This window comes from Heliconius melpomene, chromosome 17 (genome assembly GCF_056956725.1).
Source record: "Heliconius melpomene rosina isolate 202511_hmr_F chromosome 17, ASM5695672v1, whole genome shotgun sequence".
Classification (NCBI taxonomy): domain Eukaryota; kingdom Metazoa; phylum Arthropoda; class Insecta; order Lepidoptera; family Nymphalidae; genus Heliconius; species Heliconius melpomene.
The window spans coordinates 6,644,956-6,668,692 of record NC_140405.1 but is presented as its reverse complement, the minus strand read 5'-3'; the positions used below and the strand labels follow the sequence as shown (position 1 = coordinate 6,668,692).

The 23,737-nt window shown below is 32.0% G+C and overlaps 1 protein-coding gene across 1 annotated transcript in view; it reads left to right on the top strand.

Moving 5' to 3' along the window:
- The first annotated feature begins 796 nt into the window (after nt 1-796).
- The window catches only part of CARPB (Carbonic anhydrase-related protein B), a 30,292-nt gene continuing 7,351 nt past the window's right edge, over nt 797-23,737 (top strand). The window contains exons 1-6 of the mRNA XM_085200565.1: nt 797-1,019; nt 7,862-8,059; nt 15,217-15,267; nt 18,663-18,799; nt 19,067-19,258; nt 22,423-22,518. Coding sequence (XP_085056691.1) covers nt 7,996-8,059; nt 15,217-15,267; nt 18,663-18,799; nt 19,067-19,258; nt 22,423-22,518 — 540 coding nt within the window. The 5' untranslated portion in view covers nt 797-1,019; nt 7,862-7,995. The remainder of the gene's footprint in view (nt 1,020-7,861; nt 8,060-15,216; nt 15,268-18,662; nt 18,800-19,066; nt 19,259-22,422; nt 22,519-23,737) is intronic.

The following is a 23,737-nucleotide window of genomic DNA, read 5'->3' as shown; positions in this document are numbered from 1 at the left end:
GACACGTTAGGTAAACTTCATTGAAGTTGAAGTTACTGTAACAAGTGACATGCAACATGAGAAATGTAAGTACCTCTGAAAAATACTAGCTAAGTTCTGAAAGTCTGAAATAGCTCTTCTTTTATTCATGCTCTGACATGTGGCGCTTTCTCCGTTGTATACAAGCTTTCTTTCCTAACAAAATAAATAACAGTTTTCTTTGAGCTATATCCTTTGAAAGCGTCCTCCACATGTTTTATGAACGACGTCCTATTTTGCCTTGTTATTATTAATGTTATTATATTTAAAACTTGATAGTAGCTACTATTGAGCCATTTATTATCCTGACTAAGCTTAAACATAATATAATATGTATTAATCTTCGCACATCTAAGAAAATTTCAAGATCATCCCCTCCACTTGAATTGTGTAGGCCGTACCCTTTTGTCACTAAAAACTCTGTCTATCTCTTTCCTTCATGGAAAAATTCGACATTTTCCAGCATTCCGCATCACGTTCGCTTTCAAATTACTTAACAATATTAAACCCAATATCCTTGTGTTACAGTATATATTCACTTTGTTCGAAACAATATTTCAGACCTTTCAATTCTGAATTGGATATGGCGTAATGCAATTCAATGGAATAAGAACGTAAGAATGAATACAATACAAGCGATTCTATGTGCTGTTGTTTTTTACTAGAGGTTATTTTTCTTTGTTTATTGGGTTATTTATAACTTTTTATCACATAAGTTTCAGGAGAAAACTTGAAAGGTAGGCCAGCGGGATCGTGTTGACTGTGGTTCCCAGAGAAACATGCTTTCAGTCGTGCCGCGACCGTTGTGCCGTACAGATTTAAGATCGGTTGTATTCAAAATGGCGGGAACTTTACGATAATTAAAAACTTTTTTCGTTATAACATAAAAAATTGTCAATTAATACGGTCAATGAGAGTTTTTTTGAAAAATTATATTATAATATTTCTGTTCGTAGCGCCATAGGAACATGAAAACAATTTAGCAAAGGTGTATTTTCGTTGTAAGTACAAATAGATTTATCTGAATCTTCTTTATCCTTTTATATATATTATGTTATACCCTATTTAATCTCCGGTGCCATTGAAAGTTGACATATCTATAATTTTGACTGCTATTTTGTTAATACGTTTTTTTTACTGTTCAATTATACCAATCATTTTTTTAAAGATGAAAATACAATATTTATTATTTTTAGAGATAAAAATACAAGTGGCCATCTATATACTCGTATTAATTATTTTGATTTTTCTTAAAATAATATTTTTACTGATAATAATAATTATTATTATTTTCACTATTTTTATGGAAATATTATTAAAAAGTAAGTTTTTTTGAAAAAGAACGTAAATACAGATGCCCTTAGCAGAGTTTTTTTTTAAATGTTTAAATAACAAAATTTTAACGATTTTTTGTATAACGTTAACGTCTTTATGTATTTCTTGAAATAAATTATATACTTTTATTAATATAATATTAATGTATGACGTACCATAAAATATGAAATAAAATAAAACATTTCATAAAGTACCCATTAATTTATCAATCACAAAAAAACAATTCTAAAACAAACAATTTAACTAACTAAAACAAATAAACTAATCGAAAATTTATCAGTAGCCATCATAATTATTTTCGGGCCGAAAGCCGAATTCCCCCGGAATTAATATTCGAATGAGAATCCCGGATCCCGGCCGATGCATTTGGTATCGTGAACGGCGCTCGGAGGATTTAATTCCCTAGACTGTTGCGAATCGGCGCATGTTTTTTCATTAAAACGCATTCAATACGACGACAACGTGGCTTTGGAAAAGCAAAACCCTTTCAAAAATATTTCCCTGACATTCGCCTCGCTTCGCTCTGCTCCCATTCCATTCATCGCTTTTAGCATAATGTTATTGACATTTTTGTAACTCTACCTCGTTTAGTTCTAATGAATACTGTAAAGCGATAGTACTCGAAATTATTTGTTTTTAAAGGAATGAAGGAAGCTTAATGAAATAAATTGATGGTTTATTTTTAATTGTCAGATGAATTGGGTACAATTAATATTACTTATAATAAAACTTGCTGAAGTAATACGTAAGGAACATTATATTTGTATATATAATTTATATATAGGTACATAAAATAAACTAAAATTACATTAAAATTAATTAATAAACTCAAAAAAGAAGTGGAAAAGAAAATAATATTTAAATTTAACTTAATTTTAAAACATTAAAAAATAAAACATCCCGCTTATCAAACCGCAAAGCTCCGTACAATGTTTAACATAGCGGTTTACATAAATTTCATCAATAAATAACTGAAGACTAGTCACGCAAATTCAGCTAATCTTAATAATAATAATTTTTTAATTTTTTATTCCATAAATAATAATTTTTTATTCCATATTAAATATAGGATACTAAGACCAGTCGTGCGAGCATGTTACTATAAACGTGATAGGTTATGGGTTCGATTTGCACTCGAGGAAATGTTATTAATATTTTCTTTTTAACATGAAATTAAATTTAATATTTACTTATCTTCGCTCTGGAGTGGAGATAAAGCGTAGCGATGAGTTCTGCCACTCATCGAGCAATACCTCCAGAATTCCGCGGAAAATGGAGAACTGACTGTCTTAACACCAGTTTCCCTCTGCCTATCCTCTGTGCAGGATACAGCGTGAAGCGTGCGTGAAGCATCCTCGTGTTCTGCTGAAGGAAAAAAATATATACAGACATGTAGCAATTTGGCATAATAAAGCCAAACTGCAATTTTGTATCGTAAATGCACGGCAAGTTTACGTTATACACGTAATCCAGTAGGTCGGTATTCATATTACATACTATCTTGCATCCAATTACGCGTAATTACGAATAAATGCGACAGCCGCGATAAACTTTTATGTCCACATAGAACTGAGCAATGTGCATTCATTGCTATCCCACCAGCCATCGCTTTTACCGTCAATAAAATCATTAACACCACTAATTAATTACTTTTTAATGAGTTTATTTAATGGGTTTAATGGATTTTATTTAATGGGAAAATTGTTGAAAGTTTACGTTATTTTGTTTATGTTAATATATGTAACACCAATGTAATAAGTTTATAGCAAATTAATAAAGTATATAGTAACTAAGTACTATATTTATTTTAAATAGCATAATATTTAAAAAATAAAGAGAGATATACCTATATGTATCAACATATAATTAGACGGTTAGACGGTTCTGGGTTCAAATTAAAATATTTAGTAGTTTAATACTTATACTAATATTATATTTTAGTTTTATTATTCCTTTACTAGCCATATAAAGTTTCTCTGTCATACAGGAATTTTTAAAAGTTATAAAATGTTTTTTTATTAATATTAAATACGTAGAAGCATTTTAAAATTAACACAATTTAATCTCGTACGCCGGGTGCCGTGGGTTGAAAATATTCGAAATTTTGGCGTCGGATAAATGAAATTAAAACATGCCTACAGTGAAAATATATAAAATTTGTTATAAGGATTACCAGTACTTGTTATAAAAATGTTAGTAATCAATTGATTCATGGTACCGAGAGATATTGATTCGTGGTAATTAACCAATTTAAACAGTATAATAATATGTTTCCTCCTTTTTTTTCTCCAATTGGAAAGAAAGAAAAACAATTGAAAATTATTATTATTTTTTATTGTGATAGACATAAGCCAGCCAGCCAGTTGTACTTGTTGTTTGTTTTTTTTCTCAAGGGACTTTTATTTATTAGTTTTTTTTTTGTGAAAAATACTTCATAATAAATATAAGGATTTTTGCAATTATTTTATAGAAATGTGGAATAGGTAATTGGGCTAAAAAGACGGTTAATTATACACAGGGCAAAATCAGGGGACTAAATGAGTGAAAACCGAAAAAAAGAAAAGTCTACATCTTTATTGCACGAACAAACTTGAATTTATGTAAACGCTTATTAACTTTAAAGTTTATTTTACTCGTGTAAACGTCTAATTGAAATAACTTATTCAAAGTAAAACCATCTCAAGAGACTTTTATTATCATAACAAAATAAACATTTTTTTTTAGCTTTACGTTGTAATCCACATATAGCAGGGTAGGCTGAGGGAACCTAGTGTTAAGTCACTCCGTTCCCCACTTTCCGCCGAATTCAGGAGGCATTGCATGTTAAGTGGCGGAACTCAACGCCGCGCTTTGCCTCAACGAAGCGAAAGAATAAATTAAAATGAATATTTCATCTTCTAGATTGGGGATCGTGGGGCGAACCCACAACCATTCGCACGTCGCACTTGTGCCCCTGTGCGACGACTGGTGTCGAAACTATAAAAAAAATGAACAAGTGCGAGTCGGGCTCGCTCACTGAGGGTTCCGTATAAAATTGGGGGCTCGAACCTTTTCTGAAATTCAAGCTTAGCTTAGCCAGAGCCCGTTCATCTGATACCTCACTTGAACTAACGGCTTTAATACTGATTTTTGCCCTTTGCATTATACGATTTGTATACATTATACATAATATGTTATATAACATCCAAGACTTGTCAATCTCCTTCATGAGTTCTCTATTCACTGTCACATGAAAGAAGTGATTTCTGTCCAATTAACGCCTTAATAGCTTAAGACCTGATTTGAACTAACTACACTGGAAACACTTATTCTAATAACCCTAATATTTATTTGGGATGAACATGGAACCTACAACCTACGATCTCCGATTCATTTGCCAGATCCACTAACCACTACACCAACATGCCATCACCGACAAAACCATTTCCAGCATATATCACCACCAAGAAACTTCGCAAGATAAGGATCCTTATCAATATACCTAACATATGTGTAGAGTGAATTATAATCGCAGCCGTGCAAGCAGTTTTAGGTGGCGGTTTCGTTGCGGTCGTTTTGACACCCTCAGCTCCCATTAGTATGCCGTGAAGCAGGGTTAATGACCAGTTCGCGTGATACTGCTCTACTTCATGCTTATTTATACGGTGTGGCGGACCGTAGGACCTTGCATCCAAGTTACAATGCCGCCACCTATCAAATTTCCATTATCAAGTTTTGAGCTTGTAACTTAAGTGGACACAAATCTGCTGTTATATTTTTGATATGCTCCACTCAAGTTAGTAATTATTTACGAATTTTATACGAAATATGCTCGTTATAGCTGTTTCCTTTTCTATACTAGATGTGATTGTTTTAAGCGTTCGTGCTGTATCCCGTATATGGCAGCGTAGGCAGATGGAATCTGGGAACATATGTATTAAGACAATCCGTTCCCATTAAGACACTTCCGTTCCCCAATTTCCGCCGAATTCTAGAGGCATTACATGTTGAGTGGCGGAACTGAACTCCGCGCTTTGCCTCGTTCCTAGAGCGAGAAAAATTAAATATTTTATTTCCTTAAGAGGAGATCAAATCCACAACTTGTCCCGTGCCCATGCCTCTGTGACTGGCCTTACGTGCTTACTTCATCTTAATATTTTTTGTCTTTGAACACATCTTGCAGAGTAGCTAGTTAGTTATATAATTAAAAAAAAAATGTTGAACATCTGTTTTTTTTTCACTTCATGCTAAATTTCATAATTATAAGTCTACAAGGAATACCGTACACAAACAAATAATTTTGTAATTCATTAATTTTTCTATGAAATATCTATAAATTTCCACTTTTTTTTATTTCTATTGTAAGTTCATACTTTATACCAAAGTTCACAAATGTACGTCCACGGGCAAGTATCCTACAATTTTTTTAAATTACGCGGCGAATTTCATACAAAATTAAATAAAAACGATGCATAATTACTCGTTTCTTTTGATTGTACTCTTTACAAGTTTGTTTTTTCTGTGTTAGAAGGGACCGTTGACAATATGTGAGTTTAATTTCAGCTTAATACCTCGATACGATACAAGAAAATCTTTCGAAAAAAATATCTCCAAAGTGATCCTCTAAAAGTTCCATTTTTCCGTTCGAAGTACGGAATCCTAAACAGTACTCTATATAATAAAAATGTTTACGAAAAATTTACAACATTTATAAAATACATAATATTTATTTAACAAATATTTCAGTTAAATTGTTAAATTATTTTCTCACCAAGAGCGCTCTTCCAGTGGAATAAATATGATATAGTTACAAGTACTACGTGCCACAAACTCCATGCCAAATGTCCTAACCATACCCCGATATATTAATATAAAAGTATTTAAACAGAGATATTATTAATTAAAATATTTAATATAATATTTATTATTTATACTGTAATATTTTTAACGAGTACAAACAAAACGTTTGATTATATTAGTCAAAAGTTATTTCATACGAGAAATATATTTTTATTACGTGTTAAAAATTTTCTTCTTTTATTTTGTTTGATTTAGGTTACAGCTTTACATCGCATGTAATAGTATAAACAGAGGGAGCTAGTGTCAAAATATTCCGCTCTGCTTTTAACCCGAACGAAGTTTGATCATTGCACTTAAGCTTACCAAAGGAAGGCAATAGAAATAATTAATTTACATAATATAGTTAGAACACACAGCTATCGCATTTACAGTCAAATGTCCTCCCACGAAGCCATGGCGGTAAATTACTGTAGTTTTTTATAGTTAATTTACCATTAACATATGTACAAACCTTATCAAAATAATCAAATATGCCTGATTGACGTCAGCCACAGCTAGTAATATAACTGAAATAAAAAATGCACAATTGTATATTAATCCCATAAAGCAACTCTTCGAATCGTAACGTAACGCGTTGGAATCGTGCCTGCATTAATTTATAAAGGCTATGAAGGATTTATGTTCGCTGCACCAATTTCGCAGACAGATGTACAAATGCAAAACACGGTTCTATTTTAAGCAAAAATAACATTTACATAGAAAAATTACATTGAAATTACAAGGTGTTAGTTTTGTAAAATATATTTAACATATCTACTATTATAAAAAAATATTGACACATCATAGAAAAATACTAAGGATATAAGGCTGCACCTTAAAACACCACCTCAAAACCCATTTTGAGGTACAATAATTATAGATAGATACTTTGGTAATAGTTTTTATGTGTAATAAACGGTTAATACGGAACCCTTATAGGATCATTTTATTGTCCGTCTGCCCTGGAGATCACGTGGAGGTGTCAAGGTAAAATTGATATTAAACATTTAGGTCTACGGTCACAGAAAAAAATCAAGTCTACGCAATCAAAAGATACGAGCATTTATGCATCGTTTTTGCTGCATTTTGTATGAAATTCGCCGCGTAATCAAAATTTACAGGGTACTCCCGGCAACCTACAGTTATGAAATTTGGTAAAAAATCCAAAAAAATAAAATTTATAGGCTTTTATAGAAAAAATATATCAACTTATATATCTAGTTCATTTCATACAAAATGAGGACATATGCACTCTTATATTTGTCAACTGTATTCACCGCGTTATCATTATGTACCATTTTAACTAGTAACCCGCTCGCGGCTTTACCCGCTTGATATTTATACAATTACTAATGTATATTACTTTCGATTTTCACAGCCAATCAATTTAAAAATCGTTGTTATTGATTCTATTACCTAACTAAATGCCACGAATGACATTTTTTCTTAAATATTATCCATGTAAAGACACCGTTCCGTTACGATTTTATTACAAGTATAGATATGAACGAGTAGTGAGTATAGAAATGACGAATTCACTTATGTAAACTTAAGTTTGCCAACTTGTATAAGATGCACTTCCTGTTGACATACAATCCTGAAATTGGTACGGAACCCTCTTTATGAGCGAGTCGTACTCGCACTTGATCAGTTTTTTTATATATAACAAACCTATTTTATCTTGTTTCAGATTATAAAAATGAGACGAAGTAACGAGCTAAGGAGTTATAACAAATTATGAAAAAAATAAAAGTGTGCAAATGTATGAGCATTATGGAATCATATGCAATTTGAATGACGTGCTCGAGAGATATGTCATAGACGATGTACAATCTTCTTGGAACGGCTACAGCGTCGGCGTTACTGCAAATACTTCTATCCTATACAGGTAATAATAATTTTTAAGCAGTTACTTATAAAACCAACCATTTCTTCAAAAGAACTTCATATTGAAATGTAAAATAATTAAACAAAATTATAAATAATATAAGATCCAAATTTTATAAATATAATATTTATCTTATAATATTTGTATTTATTCCTTCTGGGCAAGTAGCAAAACTCAGTTACAACAACCAAAATATAAACAATAGAGTTCAATTTTATTCGAGCTCAATGAATAGTATTGCAACAAATAAATAAAATTCATTTCGTAGAATTGATAAAAATAACCGACCGTTGGATAAACAACGTCTATTGTTATCATTTCTATTACAACTGTTGAAATATGAAATGTATTATTTTTCAGTACATCAGGCGTACTGCGTTATAAACTATGCGTCTTTCATTTCTTAAAATATATTCTACGTATTTTTTTTTCAACTTTACGCTTTATCCAGCACATATTAGGGTAGGCAGAGAGAACTTAGTGTTATTCTTCAGGCATTGTGTGTTTAGTGACGGAGCTCAAAGCCGGGCTTAACGTTGACACCAGAGCGAGAAATGAAAATATTCGTTATTTAATTTCCTCGAGTGGGAATCGAACCTATATCTTATCTTCGTTTACAGCCACATTTTATGCTCCTACGCCACAACTGGCTTCATAAGTGATCATGGATTATTTTATAGTGCAATGTATATTTTAATAGATATTTAATGGGCAAACTGCCAAACTATTGAAATAATGCTCACTTAATATTTAACTTTTTCTTAAATTTTTGTATATTTATAATTTTTATAGATTTTAAAATGACTTATAGACAAACATGGAAAATATGTACTTTAACATATTAAAAAGTTACAAACTTTCGACAAAAAATATTGGTAAATCCAGATTATAAACTATCAACGTGCCAAATTTCATTAAAATTTTCAGCCATTTTCGGCGATACTTTGAAATAAAAATTCCAATATTATGAACAAAAGTATATATTTTTGCTATATCGATATCTTTACGATTAATCTTAATTGTAATTAACAGAATTTAAGGTTCCTAAATAACAATTTTAAAGGTTATTTAAATCTAACTGTAATCTCTGTGTATTGTTTTTTGAAAGTTTGAACGTGAGCTACGAGGATAGGAGTGTGGTTAGACCCGGAAGCAGTTGTGTCGTTTGCGTGCTATTTACCTATTTATCACTAACCTGATTATATACAGGCTCGTTGGTGTGATGTATTTTATGACCTTTGAGCCCTCTTTGTTTAATTGTTGGATATAACAATCTCATACGTTAGGTTCCTTGTACATATAAATTATGAAGAATAACGGGGAGAATTATAATTTCTTAATTACGTGTTTTCGAAGGTGGAATATCTAAATTACTTTTTTTGTCTATTTAGTTTGCATTTTTTCCTTTTTAAGTTCTGATTGTATAAAATAAATTATCCATTCAATTTAATAACCCTAGGTCAACTTACATTGGAGAATACTAAATCTTGAAATCTCGATGTTCTTACATAATACAATCTTGATTCTTTTTTCTATCATCATAGAAATAATAATTTTACAAATAAAACAAAATATTTTAAATTGATATAAATTTTATATTTATGAACCGATTAAAACTAAACAAACACCAAATGTTAAGGGGAGTTTGCCAAAATCCGTGTTTAGCCGTTTCTGAGATTAGTGTGAACAAGCGCATAAGCAAACAGATAAAAACTTTAAAATTAATTATTCTTAAATGTATATTATTATTATATAATAATAAACGCCCCCAGCCGTAGTTTTTCTGATATATCTTCCATCTACAGACACCGATCAGTTACAATTTTATTATAACAACAGATGTAGATTTTAAACAAAGTTTTTCAATGTTCCTTATTTACCCTAAGGTCTGTTATACAATTTAGTATAGCAAAGAATTATTACAATGAAACTTTCTAGAAATAAAAAGCCTTCACTCGAAAGTGGTCTCATTTTTGTAAAAGTCATATCGTTATCCAAATAAAACACCAAAAAAGAAACAAGTGTAGGTTTAGAAACGCCAACAGCGGCGAGCATCTGGCGAATTAGAGGAAACCCTGGATGAATGCTCCTGCACCATACATAAACAGGAAAAATAAATTGCATAAAAGTAAACAGGAGTCACAAAAGGCGAACCGCAAATTGTGTTTTCAATGGTAGGTCGAGAGCAGGGCGCAGGTGCCTGGCCTTAAGCTCAGGCGGCCGACGCCAAATCCGCATACGACTTTAATTTAACTTTGCTTCACTGAATATTGTTCTTATGCTAAAATTTATAATCATTTCCAGTTATTAAAACACTAGCTGGTACGTCATGACCTAAATTGCTGTTTTAATTTGAATTTGTAGAGTTTGTTGCTTAATAAATATTTAAGTGAGGTTTAAAAATATTTTGTGAGCATTTGATGGAAATATAAATTGGAAATTGCAATAGTTGCGAAGTGGATTGGGTTTAACGAACTATTGAGTGTTTAAGATACATACGAGTAAATTAGCCCTTATATAGTCTCTCTATAGGGTAATTAATGAAATATAAAAAGTATTGTTACAAAAAAAATTATATATAAAGAAATAACTAATATTATTTATGTTATTTATATATTTCATATTATCATTTCTTCGCTCTGGAAAGAAGGCCACGCGCGGTGCTGATTACCGCCACTTAATACCTCAAAAATTTGACGAAAAGTGGGGGACGGAGTGTCTTAATAGTAGATTTCCTCTGCCTACCCCGGTCTATGTGGGATACAGGTGAAGCTAGAAAAAACTAAAACGGAATTATTACCTTCTTAGCTTAACTAAATATAAACGTTCTCTATTTATTTAAACATATAATTTGTTTTATATTGTATACAAAAGAGAATCATTTTAAGGCGATCTCCGCTACAGATATTGGGAGCACAAATGCAATAACGTGGAATTTGCATAGCCAAAGGTTGCTCATGACGTGGTTTGAATATGTGATAAGGGTAATACTAAGTAAATCGATTTTTTTTTTGTATAATTAATTAAACTACTCGCTTTATAGGAATTACTTTGGAAAATATTATAATCGAATCTTTTCTTAACCATTTTCCAATGTCAGGTGTCAATAAAGCTTAAAATATTATATAAACACCGTATGAAATTTAAACATTTTCGGTAGAGAGAAATCTTTGTAATGCAGGCGTCAACAACGTTGATTCAACGTAGGCTGCACTTGCCACGCACACTTCACTCAATGCACCGTGAAATAGGATATTTTCCACATGATTTTATTTATTTATTTCATACGTCGATGAAATTTTCCCTTTGAACGATTCACTGTAGGAGAAAATTGACGTTAACGTAACTATAACATTCCAAGCTTTTGAAAAAAAAAATATTGCTTTAATATGCACCCCACGACACAAAAAGCGAGTGCAAAACTAAATTGAATTACTTTTAATTCTTGAACATTCACGAACTTACACTATGAATTTAAAATGTACGAATAAGTAAGTTCGATGTGTCCCCACCGGAGGTCTGTTTTATCTTACTAAAACTTTCTATTTCGAACATTGTTGCTTATAATTTAGAGTCTATATTCAATTGCGTTTTGTTTGTGACATATATCACTTGCGCTACGCAAAACGGAAACTGATTCATTTCCGATGCATGGTTGAAGCTCTTTGTGAAGTTCGTCGGTTGCGAATTGCTCACGTTTCCAACGTTTGATTGCGACATCAATACCATTGAAATATTATGGCCCGCTGTTGCTTACGTATCAATATAAATATATTTCTATTTAAATTTAATATATATAATATAATAACTCAAAGTAGTTGAATCTAATCCTGGAAAATATTTGAGTATTTCATGAAGCAGGAGCGGCGCGCTATCTTCCAGACTCGACTGAGACAGAGACTACAAAACAGACGCTGACTGGTTGGTATCTCCCAGGCGGGGACCTCCCTCCGTCACGTAGCAATCGCGTCTGCAAAATGCAACAATGCATAAGAATTCAATCTTATGTTTGTTTCAAAACGTTCGCAGTGCTAAACGAGTCAAAATACAGAACAATTTATAAGCTCCTTTTGTACTAACAGCATCATAGGTAATATTTGTTTTTGTTCTTGGGAAAAATAATTTAATATTTTTCAAAATTGACGAAAACTGGGCCACCCGTTTTAATTTAGGCGATTCATAGATTTGGTACAGCGTACCGTCCGTCCCAGGTGTTGTTTTCGACGGTAAAGTTGGTTTAAGCCGCCGTGAGCTGTATTCACTGTGTTCGTAGGCTCGTAAGCTTAGTTAATGCTATCCATCCATACTAGTAGGTACAACATGGCAATAAAAAAGTCATTAGTGGTTGTAATCAAGGTTCTTCATGTAATAATGACATCAGCACTACCGTGAAAAGGCGGAGGGTTATTTCCAAAATCGCTCCAATCACAAACTTTAATACACTGCGAAACCGTTAGTGGAAACATATTATTAACTGAAATAAACGTGAACGTATTCCGTGAGGCAAAAGTTTGTAGAGTAGCATTAAAAGATTAAAAGTCGACAGTTCGCTCTAGCTGTATCGAATCGAAACTGGAAACGATCTCTGGAGTCGACTGCGACATATATTTGCAATGCAGGCGGCGCGTCCGTGGCGAACTTCGCCTGGCGAATGCAAAAATTTAAATTAAAAGCATAAATCAGGCGTGTATCGAGTAACTTCGAGATTGGTATACATTTCAACTACACGCTTTAGGATATATATTTAACGATATCGTTTAAGTTTTTCATTGTAAAGTTTCTCGCAATAGCGGGTTTAGAGCGGGTGGCTTAATTAATTATTCTTAATAGGTTCTATACTCGAGACCGGCGTGGCGTAATGGCATAAGTGTATGACTGTAGACGCGACGGTTGTTGGTTCGATTCCCACTCGCAAATTAATTATTTAGTATTTTTATTTTAACGCTCTGATGGGAAGGCGATGCGCGGCGTTAAGCTCTGCCACTCAACACGCAATGCATTGAAAGGCGGAAAGTGGGGAATGAAGTGAACATTAGGATCATTCAGTGTAGCCTGCTCATTACGGGAAACAGCGTGAAGCTGAAAAAAAGGTTCTACACTACGTTTGTAAATCATAGCTTTATTAAAATAACTAGCGGACGCGCGCAGCTTCGCTTGCGTAATTAGGAGTGAATTTTAATAAACCACGAAACATGAGTTCAATGAAATATTTTTAAAAGTCTAAATTTCAAATTTTATAAAAATCGGTGGCGATTTAAAGATTTTTCCATACAAACTTTCAACCCCTTATTTGCACCCTTAGGGGGTGAATTCTAGAAAACCATGAAACACATGTTCAATTAAATATTTTTAAGAGTCTAAATTAAACATTTTATAATAATCGGTGGCGTTTTAAAGATTTTTCCATACAAACTTTCAACCCCTTATTTGCAGCCTTAGGGGAAGAATTCTAGAAAACCATGAAACATGTGTTCAATTAAATACTTTTAAGAGTCTGAATTTCAAATTTTATAAAAATTGGTGCTTATATAAAAAAAATTCTATACAAACTTTCAACCCCTTATTTGCACCCTTAGGGGGAGAATTCTAGAAAACGATGAAACACGTGTTCAATTAAATACTTTTAAAAATCTAAATTTCAAATTTTATAAAAATCGGTGCCGATTTCATTTTTTTTCCATACAAACTTTGAACCCCTATTTCACCCCTTTAGGGTAAAAATTTTTCAAAATCCCTTCTTAGTGGATGTCCAGATTATGAAAGTAAACATTTATCCAAATTTCACGTTTCTACGCACAGCGGTTACGGCTGTGCGTGCGTCTTACCTCAGTCAGTGAGGACAAGTCCTTTTATATATATAGATTATATAACATCTTTTAAGTGAGAGTATCTTGTTACAAGAAAAGCTACTTCTTAGATAATTTCAGATAATTATGGCATAAGAATTTCATTTTAAGTATTTTTGAATTAATTGCTTCGAAATATTATGAGTATCATAATTCTATAATCTTAATTAAGAGAACTCCAGAACACTCAAATTAGAAATTTTAATCTCCTGAAAATCCGTCTCTCGTGAGTTGCTGGAGTCCGTCGAGTTGAAATATTTTCATTTTTAAGGTAAAAATTACTCGTGGTATAAAATTATTTCAGTGAAGTGGTAAGCCGCGGAAAGTTGGCACAATCACAATAAAATTAAATAAAATGACATAAATCATTATAAATAAGCGCTACGTTAAAAATGTTATATCAATATTGTGAGGAATTACGAGCGAAAACTTTACAATTAGTTATAATAGTTAAAATATTTTATTTTCAAAGCTACTATGCCAGAAACGACAAAAAATACAAAAAATCTGAAAAATTATCGCCATTACAAAGATTTGTGAACAACTGAAGTGTGGCAACATCGGCTTGTCACAAAAAACGTTTTGTTTCAAAAGGAGACCGCTTTTCCCCCTCATTGGCTTATTTATTTCATTTCATTATGATTGATTCGTGAAAGTAAAAGTGAAATAAAAATGGCACATTGATAAAATGTTCTTTTACGATAGATTGCTGTTGTGGACTGTGTGATTTTGGGGAAATAATTTTATATAATTGAATATACTGGAATGTAGAGTATTAACCTTAGATGTGCAGTACATTTATGAATGACATTTTGGAAATTTATTATTGTTTTAATATTTTATCAAATATGTTTAAAGAAATAATTAATATTAAGCCCTCGTGATGCTAGTGCTTGATGCACAGCCTCTTACTGTAGGTGGGACAGTTGTGGGTTCGATTTCCATGCGAGAGAATGAAAATATTACAAAAAAAGGAAAATTTAAATTATAATACATTTTATGTAATATTTTTTTACAAGAAAAGATTAATTAGAATTCTAAAATGTATAAAAAAAATGAAATTTAAGAATATTGTCGCTGGATTTATCTACATAATTTAATAAGCCTAAAAAGATGTTAAGCCTAAAAGATGTTAAAGAAGACTTACTTTTGTTTATTATTTACAAAAGCTCCAGTAGTGATGTTGTAATATAATTCTTACTTCTCAAAGTAGATAAATTGTAAAAAATAGAGAAGTTATACAAGAAATGTAAAGAATGAGAAATGTTCATAATGAGAGTGCAGACTTAATTAGACTCGGTTTGATTGTAGCCGTGAGCGGCGTCAGCTGGGAAGAATGGTGGACCTACGACGGCATTTCAGGTAAGCACAACATTTTCATATTAATGTAGAATAACTTGTTTGATATTTATATGCTTTTGCACAATTTAAATTTACTTTATTTAATTACTAAATAAGTTAAACAATTTTACTATGTGGAGCAAATAAAAAATATAAATTAAAAGCCGCTCTAATTTTTTTATGATCGAAAAATATATATTTTTAGTTTTTGCTAAAGTATAACTATTAAAATTTTTATTGAATTAGGTACGTACTCAATTATCATAATGTTGTTTTAAATTTTGTTTCAATATACAAAATTTAATCAATTTGTAAATGAAAATATCACTTTTACCTTTATACATACCTCTTGAATATTTGTTATTATTTGACAATTCAAAAGTGAAGGAAGAGTATTTTGTATTTGATTTAATAATTAGAAGTTTTATTATATTTATGAAGTTTTTGTTCTAAAACTTCCTACAAATTCTATAGTAGTAACCAGTTCTCTAGACATGGAATTAAAAGGAATGGAAGTAAATATAGTAACCAACCTAAGGTAAAAGAAAATGTTATTTAATATTTCAATATATTGTATAGCTTTGGGCAAAATATCATGAAAATAATTTTGTACCATAAACGATTCCGTCATGTTTGTATTTAAAAATGAATTCTTTGAATTTGAGCTTGAAATCGTTTTCTGGTATATCACTACAAATACCTTACGATTATTTTATAAGAATGTCAATCCACCACTACTTTAATCTCCATACTCCGCGGTTCAATCATATGTGAACTTAAACTGGTCCCTTTTTACCATTTGAGTAAACTTCCAGAGCAAAGGTAAACGTGCGGAAATGCCCCCCATTATACACATTCTGATATAGCGTGAACCCCAATCCGATGACCTGCCCCAAGCCCGCAAATATTTCGTTTGTGAACCATATCAATTTCTCTGTAACGATAACATTTTTGCCAGTTTACGTGACATGAAATTTATACGGGCGATTTATCTTGCATTCATATTGCGTTACTCGCAAAATTGTGAGGTGTGCTATCGTATCATTTCGGATACAGATATTTCATACGATCTTATTTAAAATAAAAAATAAATCAGCTTTACGCTGTATCCCGTATAGTCAAGGTAATCGAGGGAGAATCAATCAATCGAGGGAACCTAGTATTAAGGTACTCCGTTACCCATTTTTCACTAAATTTTCTTCTTCATATTTGCCTCGAAACCAAAACAAAGAAATGAAAATATAAATTTAAATAAATATTTCATTTTCTTGAGTGGGGATCGAACCCACAACCAGTTGCATTTACAATCACACAATTGTGCCCGTGCGCCACGAGTGGCCTTAAATAATCCTAATATATAATATGATCATATTTAAAACGTTCTATATAGGTATTATATTAAATCTTGCATTAAAATAACATTCTTTCAGAAAATTAAATTTCTTATAATATAATCACATAAATGCGAATTATATTAGTTTCATTCTATTCTTATTATACCAAACTCTATAATGACTTTGAACTAATAATTTCTCATAAAAAGATACATCTCTTCAATTACCACTTTTTCATTAAAGATATAGATAGATATTAAAAATGTATTGAGAAAATTACCAATGACCCACCAGCCGATACTAAAGTAACGAGCCAAAGTTGCGTGTACCCGAGCCCCATCCCTTCTAATATTCAAAGCCATTAGTAATCGTTCTTATGATACTTGCCTTTTCCTTTTTCGATAACGTAGATATTTAATGAAGATTATTTTTGTTTCTTACGATATCTTAATTACTTTAATATTATTTAAAAAGTACGCGACAGGTTATGAGTTCGATTCCCACTCGAAGAAATTAACTATTAAATATTACTATTTTCTTCGCTCGTTGAGTCACTCAATACGCAATGCCTCGAAAATTCGGCGAAAAATGGGGAACGGAGTGTCTTAACACTAAGTTCCTTCTGCCTATCCTGCTATGAAGATATTTCGCGTATTGTTCAACTGTATAGAAAACCAAAAAAGTCAACCTTTTATCTGGAAAGCAGTCGTATTATACATCGCAATTAGCACTTAAAAAGAGATTAAGAACATAGCAAGCTGTTTGTGGCCACATTTGCTCCACGTCTGTGACGTAATTGTGTTTTTCATAGGAGCATTCGACCAGTGCCAAAATGGAAGGGTAGGATAGTTCCCAAAGTGCCATCCAAATACTTGAAATATCGTACCAAATGATTAACGGATTGTGAAAGACTAAATAAATGGCCAATATAAATAAAAAATTGGGTATATTTTCTAAAAATATTATAAAAATCAACAAATCAATTAATCTTATCATTTTTAAGGTAATCCCTCATGTAGAAAATGATAAACTTTTACAGTTGTATATTAATTGAAACCATATAACCCCACTTATAGGCTTGTACCAAAAATAGCATTAGGGCCACATAAAAATATATATATAATATATAAATATACGAATATAAAACCTCTTCCTTTTTGAAAAAAGAAGTTAGTTTGAAAACCTCGCATTTTAAATTCCTTGAAAGAATCTCCACAATACCTTATACTCTATGATTATGCCAAAAACATTTCCACTTAACGCGAACGATAAAGAAGGCGTGACCGCAACCACTGCGCCGGCTTACTGCTGCAATTTTCAAGGTCATAAATAATAAAAACGTGAACGCTATCCAAGCCACTTTGGCTACTTCCGTGCAATTTTCTCCATATTGAAATACCAAGTGTGAACGTTAATTCGATTAGATAAAGCTTTTCAAGTTAAGTATTTTACAATTAAATATTTGAATCATTGAATAATTTACTTATTAAATTAGAAGCTGTCGTGGCGTAGTGGTATAAGCGTGTGAATGTAAACGCAACGGTTGCGGGTTTGATTCCTATTCGGGAAAATGAATTATTTATTGTTAACTTTCTCTTTTTCTTTTTCTCACTCTGGCATCGAGGCAAACCCCGGCTTTGACTACCGCCATTCATCACACAAGGCGGAAAATTGGGAACGGAGTGTCTTAACGTTAGGTTCTCTCTGCCTATCCTGCTAATGCGGGATACTGCGTGAAGCTGATACTTATTAAATAAATAAACCCAGGGAAAATTGTTGAAGGATATTTAACCTACTTTAAATATATGGCAAAAATAACTGCGTACATTTTATTAACATTAAAATTCACTTTTGCTTGATAGCTTGTGGTTGATATGTGAATATATCTTTATGAAGCTTTGTCAGGCCTATAATTAACAGAACATTTTGGTTTCATCTGATTACAATAAACTGTGTATGCATGGAACACGTCGAATATATTGTGATTATGTCACGTCGTGTATAGAGCATATTTTAACATTTATATAAATATAGAATAGAAATATTAAATTTTGTTCTATATTTTCATTGTTATGTACGTAGGTCCAGCATTCTGGGGTTTGATCAACCCCGAGTGGTCGCTATGCAACAAAGGACGGCGACAATCACCGGTCAATCTGGAACCCGAGAAGCTTCTCTTCGACCCCAATCTCCGATTTTTACACATAGATAAGCATAGGGTAAGCTTATTTTGTTTCAGTTTATATTTAGATATATTTATGAAATAATGGAGAAGTGCTCGTAGATTTATTAATCAAAATGGGAGGCTGTCGTGTCGGGGATACGAGCGTGTGACTGATCCTCGTATGAAAATATTAAATTTTTCGTTTCCTCAAATGAGAATCGAACCCACGGCTTGTCACGTTAACAGTCGCACGCTTGTGCCTTTGCGGCATGAACGACCTCAAACAAATTTTATACTAATATAGGTATATTTTTATGAATAGATAAATGGACTTATAAGCAACACCGGCCATTCAGTAATTTTTACTGTTGAAAATGAGACTCGCCACCACATCAACATAACGGGAGGACCACTGTCATACAAATACCAGTTCCATGAAATACACATACACTACGGCCTACACGATCAATTTGGATCTGAGCATGCCATCAATGGATATTCGTTTCCTGCGGAGGTAAGTCAACTACTTGTTACAAAATTACTATATCATAAAGTTGTTTTATTAGAATATATTATTTCCAATGTCTCTGTGATATTTATCTTAAATTACTTAATTTATTTAATTACTAGTGGACCCGAACGCTTGAACTATACGAATATTTGTTAAATATATTTATGAAATTATTTCAGTTTTCATTAGAAAGATGCGTTAAGCAAGCCCCTTTTTTGGTGAGGTTTTCTAATAACAAACTTTGCAAATCGTTGCTTAGCAACGGTCGCTTAGCGACGGTTGTTATTAACATGGCGGAATAAATTGGACGTCAAATTAATAAGTATTCTAATATATTGGTATATATTTTATCACAATTAAATTAGTGGTTTGGCCCTGATTACGTGAAAGACAGACAGACAGACAGAGTTACTTTCGAATTTATAATATAGCTATGGATATGTATATATTATAGACACATTATATCAAAATTTGAAAATACAAGCTTGAAAAATGATGTAGTATATAACTATACAAACTGTAATAGTCAGCTCTGACCTGATCACTGATAGTTCGATCCAATGGTATCTCCTAATTTCCTGTGAGGTTACTATCACCTGGTAACTGAAGTCAGCATATGATAATTCATATAGGTAGTAGACTTGCATGTTTAGTAAGGTAAATGTGATGATATGTTCAAATAAGATTGGTAGTGACTAGTGTCAAAACACTACTCGTATGATCTAATGTTATTGTAAAAAAAACTGGCTACTTCCATTTAATCAGTGCCACTTTTATTCTATGTATTCAATATTTCTTTTTATCTAATTATCATTGTATAGTATATACTATGTAGGTACAATTTTGTATTGAAAACTGAGGAAAATTACTATTATATTATATTGTACGTAAATCATTTGTTTTTACTCTTTTTTTTAATAAGTTTAAGTTTCAGTATTCATAACAATTTATATTTTTAACTTAACTTAAGCAACTAGATTGGTATATTTAATATGTAAAGTTTCCACCGGGTAAGAATCGAACCAATAACCTCTCTACCTATGTACAGTCTCCCTAAGCTCGCAGATCACGATTATATCTTATTAATTAACTAATTAACATAATAAATACAAAATGGAACCATAACACAAATGTACATATATATTACAGAAGTTAACGATACTTGTATCGAACATGATATCTCTAGCGATATAATTAGTGAGTATTCATTGCAGTATTGCAATCACGTCTAAGTTACTCCAAGTTAACAAGGAGAGAAATGTATACTAATTTATTGCAGCACGCATGCAAAACCATACCTGTTACAAATGTAGTTTAATTTAATTATTAGATATGTATATATGAGAGACGACGTGTCTGGTTGTACGTGTTTGTTAGATATAATATCACTTGAAGAAATTCATTATTTTCATATCTTATCGTAAGAAGATAGTGAGGCCAGTAGTGGAAAACAAGGCCACGAGTGCGACTGTAACGCGACAGATTGTTGGTTCGATTCCCATGCAAGAAAAATGAAATTTTATTTCCTCGCTCTGGTAACAAGGCAAAGTGCGGTGTTCTGCCATCAACACGCAATGTCTCCAGAATTCGGTGGAAAGCTTGAAGTTTAAGGAGCTTAAAACATTTCATCTTGAAACAAGGTTCCCAGGTAGACCAGACCAGGTAGGTAGACCGCGGGAAAAAGTGTGAAGCTAAAAAAACAAAAAACGATGCATTAATTTCTGTCACTCAAAATTGGTCAGAAAATGGGGAGCAGAATGTCTTTCTGGCTAATCTGGTATATATTAACGGAATACAGCGAAATATGCAAATGCTGGCTGTTATTTTACGGAGAGTATACCTAAACATAATGATGCATCTATCTTGCTAATTTTCCTACAAGGTAAAAAAGAAAATACTTAAGTAAGTATAAAGTTTAACTAATTAATATCCATTTGCAACTTTTACTATAGGTCTTACAATATGAAAATAATACCGTAAATTCGCATTCTGTTTTCTTCGTCCACCATTTAACATTAATAGATTACTATTTTTTTATATTATTTAACTATGTTATCTATTAACTACTAATATTGTAACGAAAAAAAATAATTTAATATATTAATTTACGTCATTTGTATGCTGAGCAGCACTTAAAAATCATCTACAAGTTTCCAGAATTTGTAATTCCTTGTAATCAACGATCGTATTGTATTTCCTATTAACAGTTCTCAGCTATAATTAATTAGAGCAAAGCAGTGCGTGCCATGCCTAACTTACCATGTAAAGCACCTACCTTACCTTCCTATTCAAATCTTACATGTCTACCACCCGTAAATCACCATCTAAGTTAACGAAGTAACATTTCATTACTTCCATCTCTTTATAAAGTAATTTCTTGTATTGGCAATAGCAATAGAAGATTTTTGTAGGAAGTTTACAAAGAGTAACAGATGTTTTCACACATAGCCGTGCGTTACCCTCGAGGCGCCCAAATCCCTAATGTAATCCAGAGGAGCGACTGTGAGCCAACTCGAGCGTGGCTTCTGTTTATTTATGTGACAAATTCTTACGCAGCCACGTTAAATCCAAAATCATGTGCTTATTCTTGGAGATTTACTTCTTTTTTTATCTTTTTATACAATTTATTAAGGCAACAGCTTAACGTTGTGTGCTTATAAAAAATAAATTGGAAATATCAACAAATGTATGAAGCAATATTTAATCTGTATTTAATGTTAAATAAAAATTAATTATATTTGTATAGACACTATAAAATAAACTTAATATATTATGTAAACTAATCTTTTAACTATTAAGTCTGGTGCGATGCTGTAGTGTCGTCACATCTTTATAATATGAAGAATATTGTATGCACGGCACCGTATCATGACGCTAACAAACATTATAAACAAGATTTACTAACTATATAAATATATTAAATAAATATGTGTTTTTTTTATGAGGTTCACGCTTTTTACCGAATATAATATGGTAGAGATTACCTAGTGCTAAGATACTCCGTTCTCCAATCTCACAGCAAGGTAGGCAGAGGGAGCCTTGTGTTAAGCACCCTGTTCCACATATTTATTAATAGTATTATAAGAATGAAATTATAAATGAAATATGAATTATTGTGACATATAAAAACTGGCATAATATCTCAGTATGAATTTTCTTTGTTCCAGATTCAAATATTTGGTTTCAATTCCCAACTTTATTCGAATTTCTCTGAAGCTCTACACAAAGCTCAAGGAATCGTTTCTATTTCTTTACTGTTGCAGGTACGTACTCGTATTGTGTTGGCGAAATATAATAAGTTGATTGTAAATCAGATCAAAGGTACATTTGTTGATATCGTTTTGTTACAAATAAATCACAGTAGCTTTAGGAAATTTATTAAAATCATGTTCTTTTATCCTAATTCGATTCAAGCCGGGTAGGCAGAGAGAACCTAGTGTTAAGACACTCCGTTGCCCATTTTCCGCGGGAATGTTCAAGACATTACGTGTTGAGTAGCGAAACTCAACGCTGGACCGTTGCCTAGGTGCCAGAGCGATGAAATGAAACTAAAAAATAAATAATAATTTATTGCCCGAGTGGAGATCGAACCCGTAACTGTCGCGTTACAGTCACACCTTTGCACCACGATGACCTCGCGATTTTACTAAACATAGCATATTAGATATTGATTCATATACACTGTAACTCCAATAAAAATTTCATATAAGTATAAGGCAAGTAATAAAAATCAGCTTCACCTATATACCGCACTCAGCAGGATCGCAGAGGAAACCTAGTGTTAAGTCACTCCATTCCCCATAAGGCAAGCATATATACAAAAAATGATTTTAAGAAAAATCGTTTAGTCTAACAGTTATCGATGAAGTGCTATCACCGAGCCGCACCTTTGTAGTTTCCACCCAAACCGGTAGTTAATTAACTAAATTGGAATTTTCTGCTGGCTATGGATTAGCCACTAAAACTATTAGTTCACATTAAGAGCTGTCTATGATACGTAAGTTATTTACGACCCTATATTTTGTAGTATAATTACTCAATTTTAGTAAAGAAACATGTTATTATAATAAAAGCACAGATTATATATGTTTAGATAAACTCATTTAATTCATTATTAATAAATTTAAATTAAAAACTAGGATTTTATTTATGCAAGTTAATTTTTAGCATTTATTTTAAGTGAAATACAAAATTTAAACAAGACGTTTTTTTCTAAAGTACCGTATTGCATATTATCTTTTAGGCGCTTAACTAATGTAGCATCCTTGCAGCTCGGCCGCGTGTCGCTGTGATTTAACGCTCTGTGAGAGAATCGCCTTATCGCCTTAAAATGCTAATATATATCCGCAATATATTCACCCAATTATTTACGTGGCTTTTGTAGTATTTTTCAACAGAATTGTAAATCTTTTGTAATTACTTTAGATTACTAAATGAAACAAACCATACTTAATAGGAAAAATGTTTGGAAAAAATCCATTG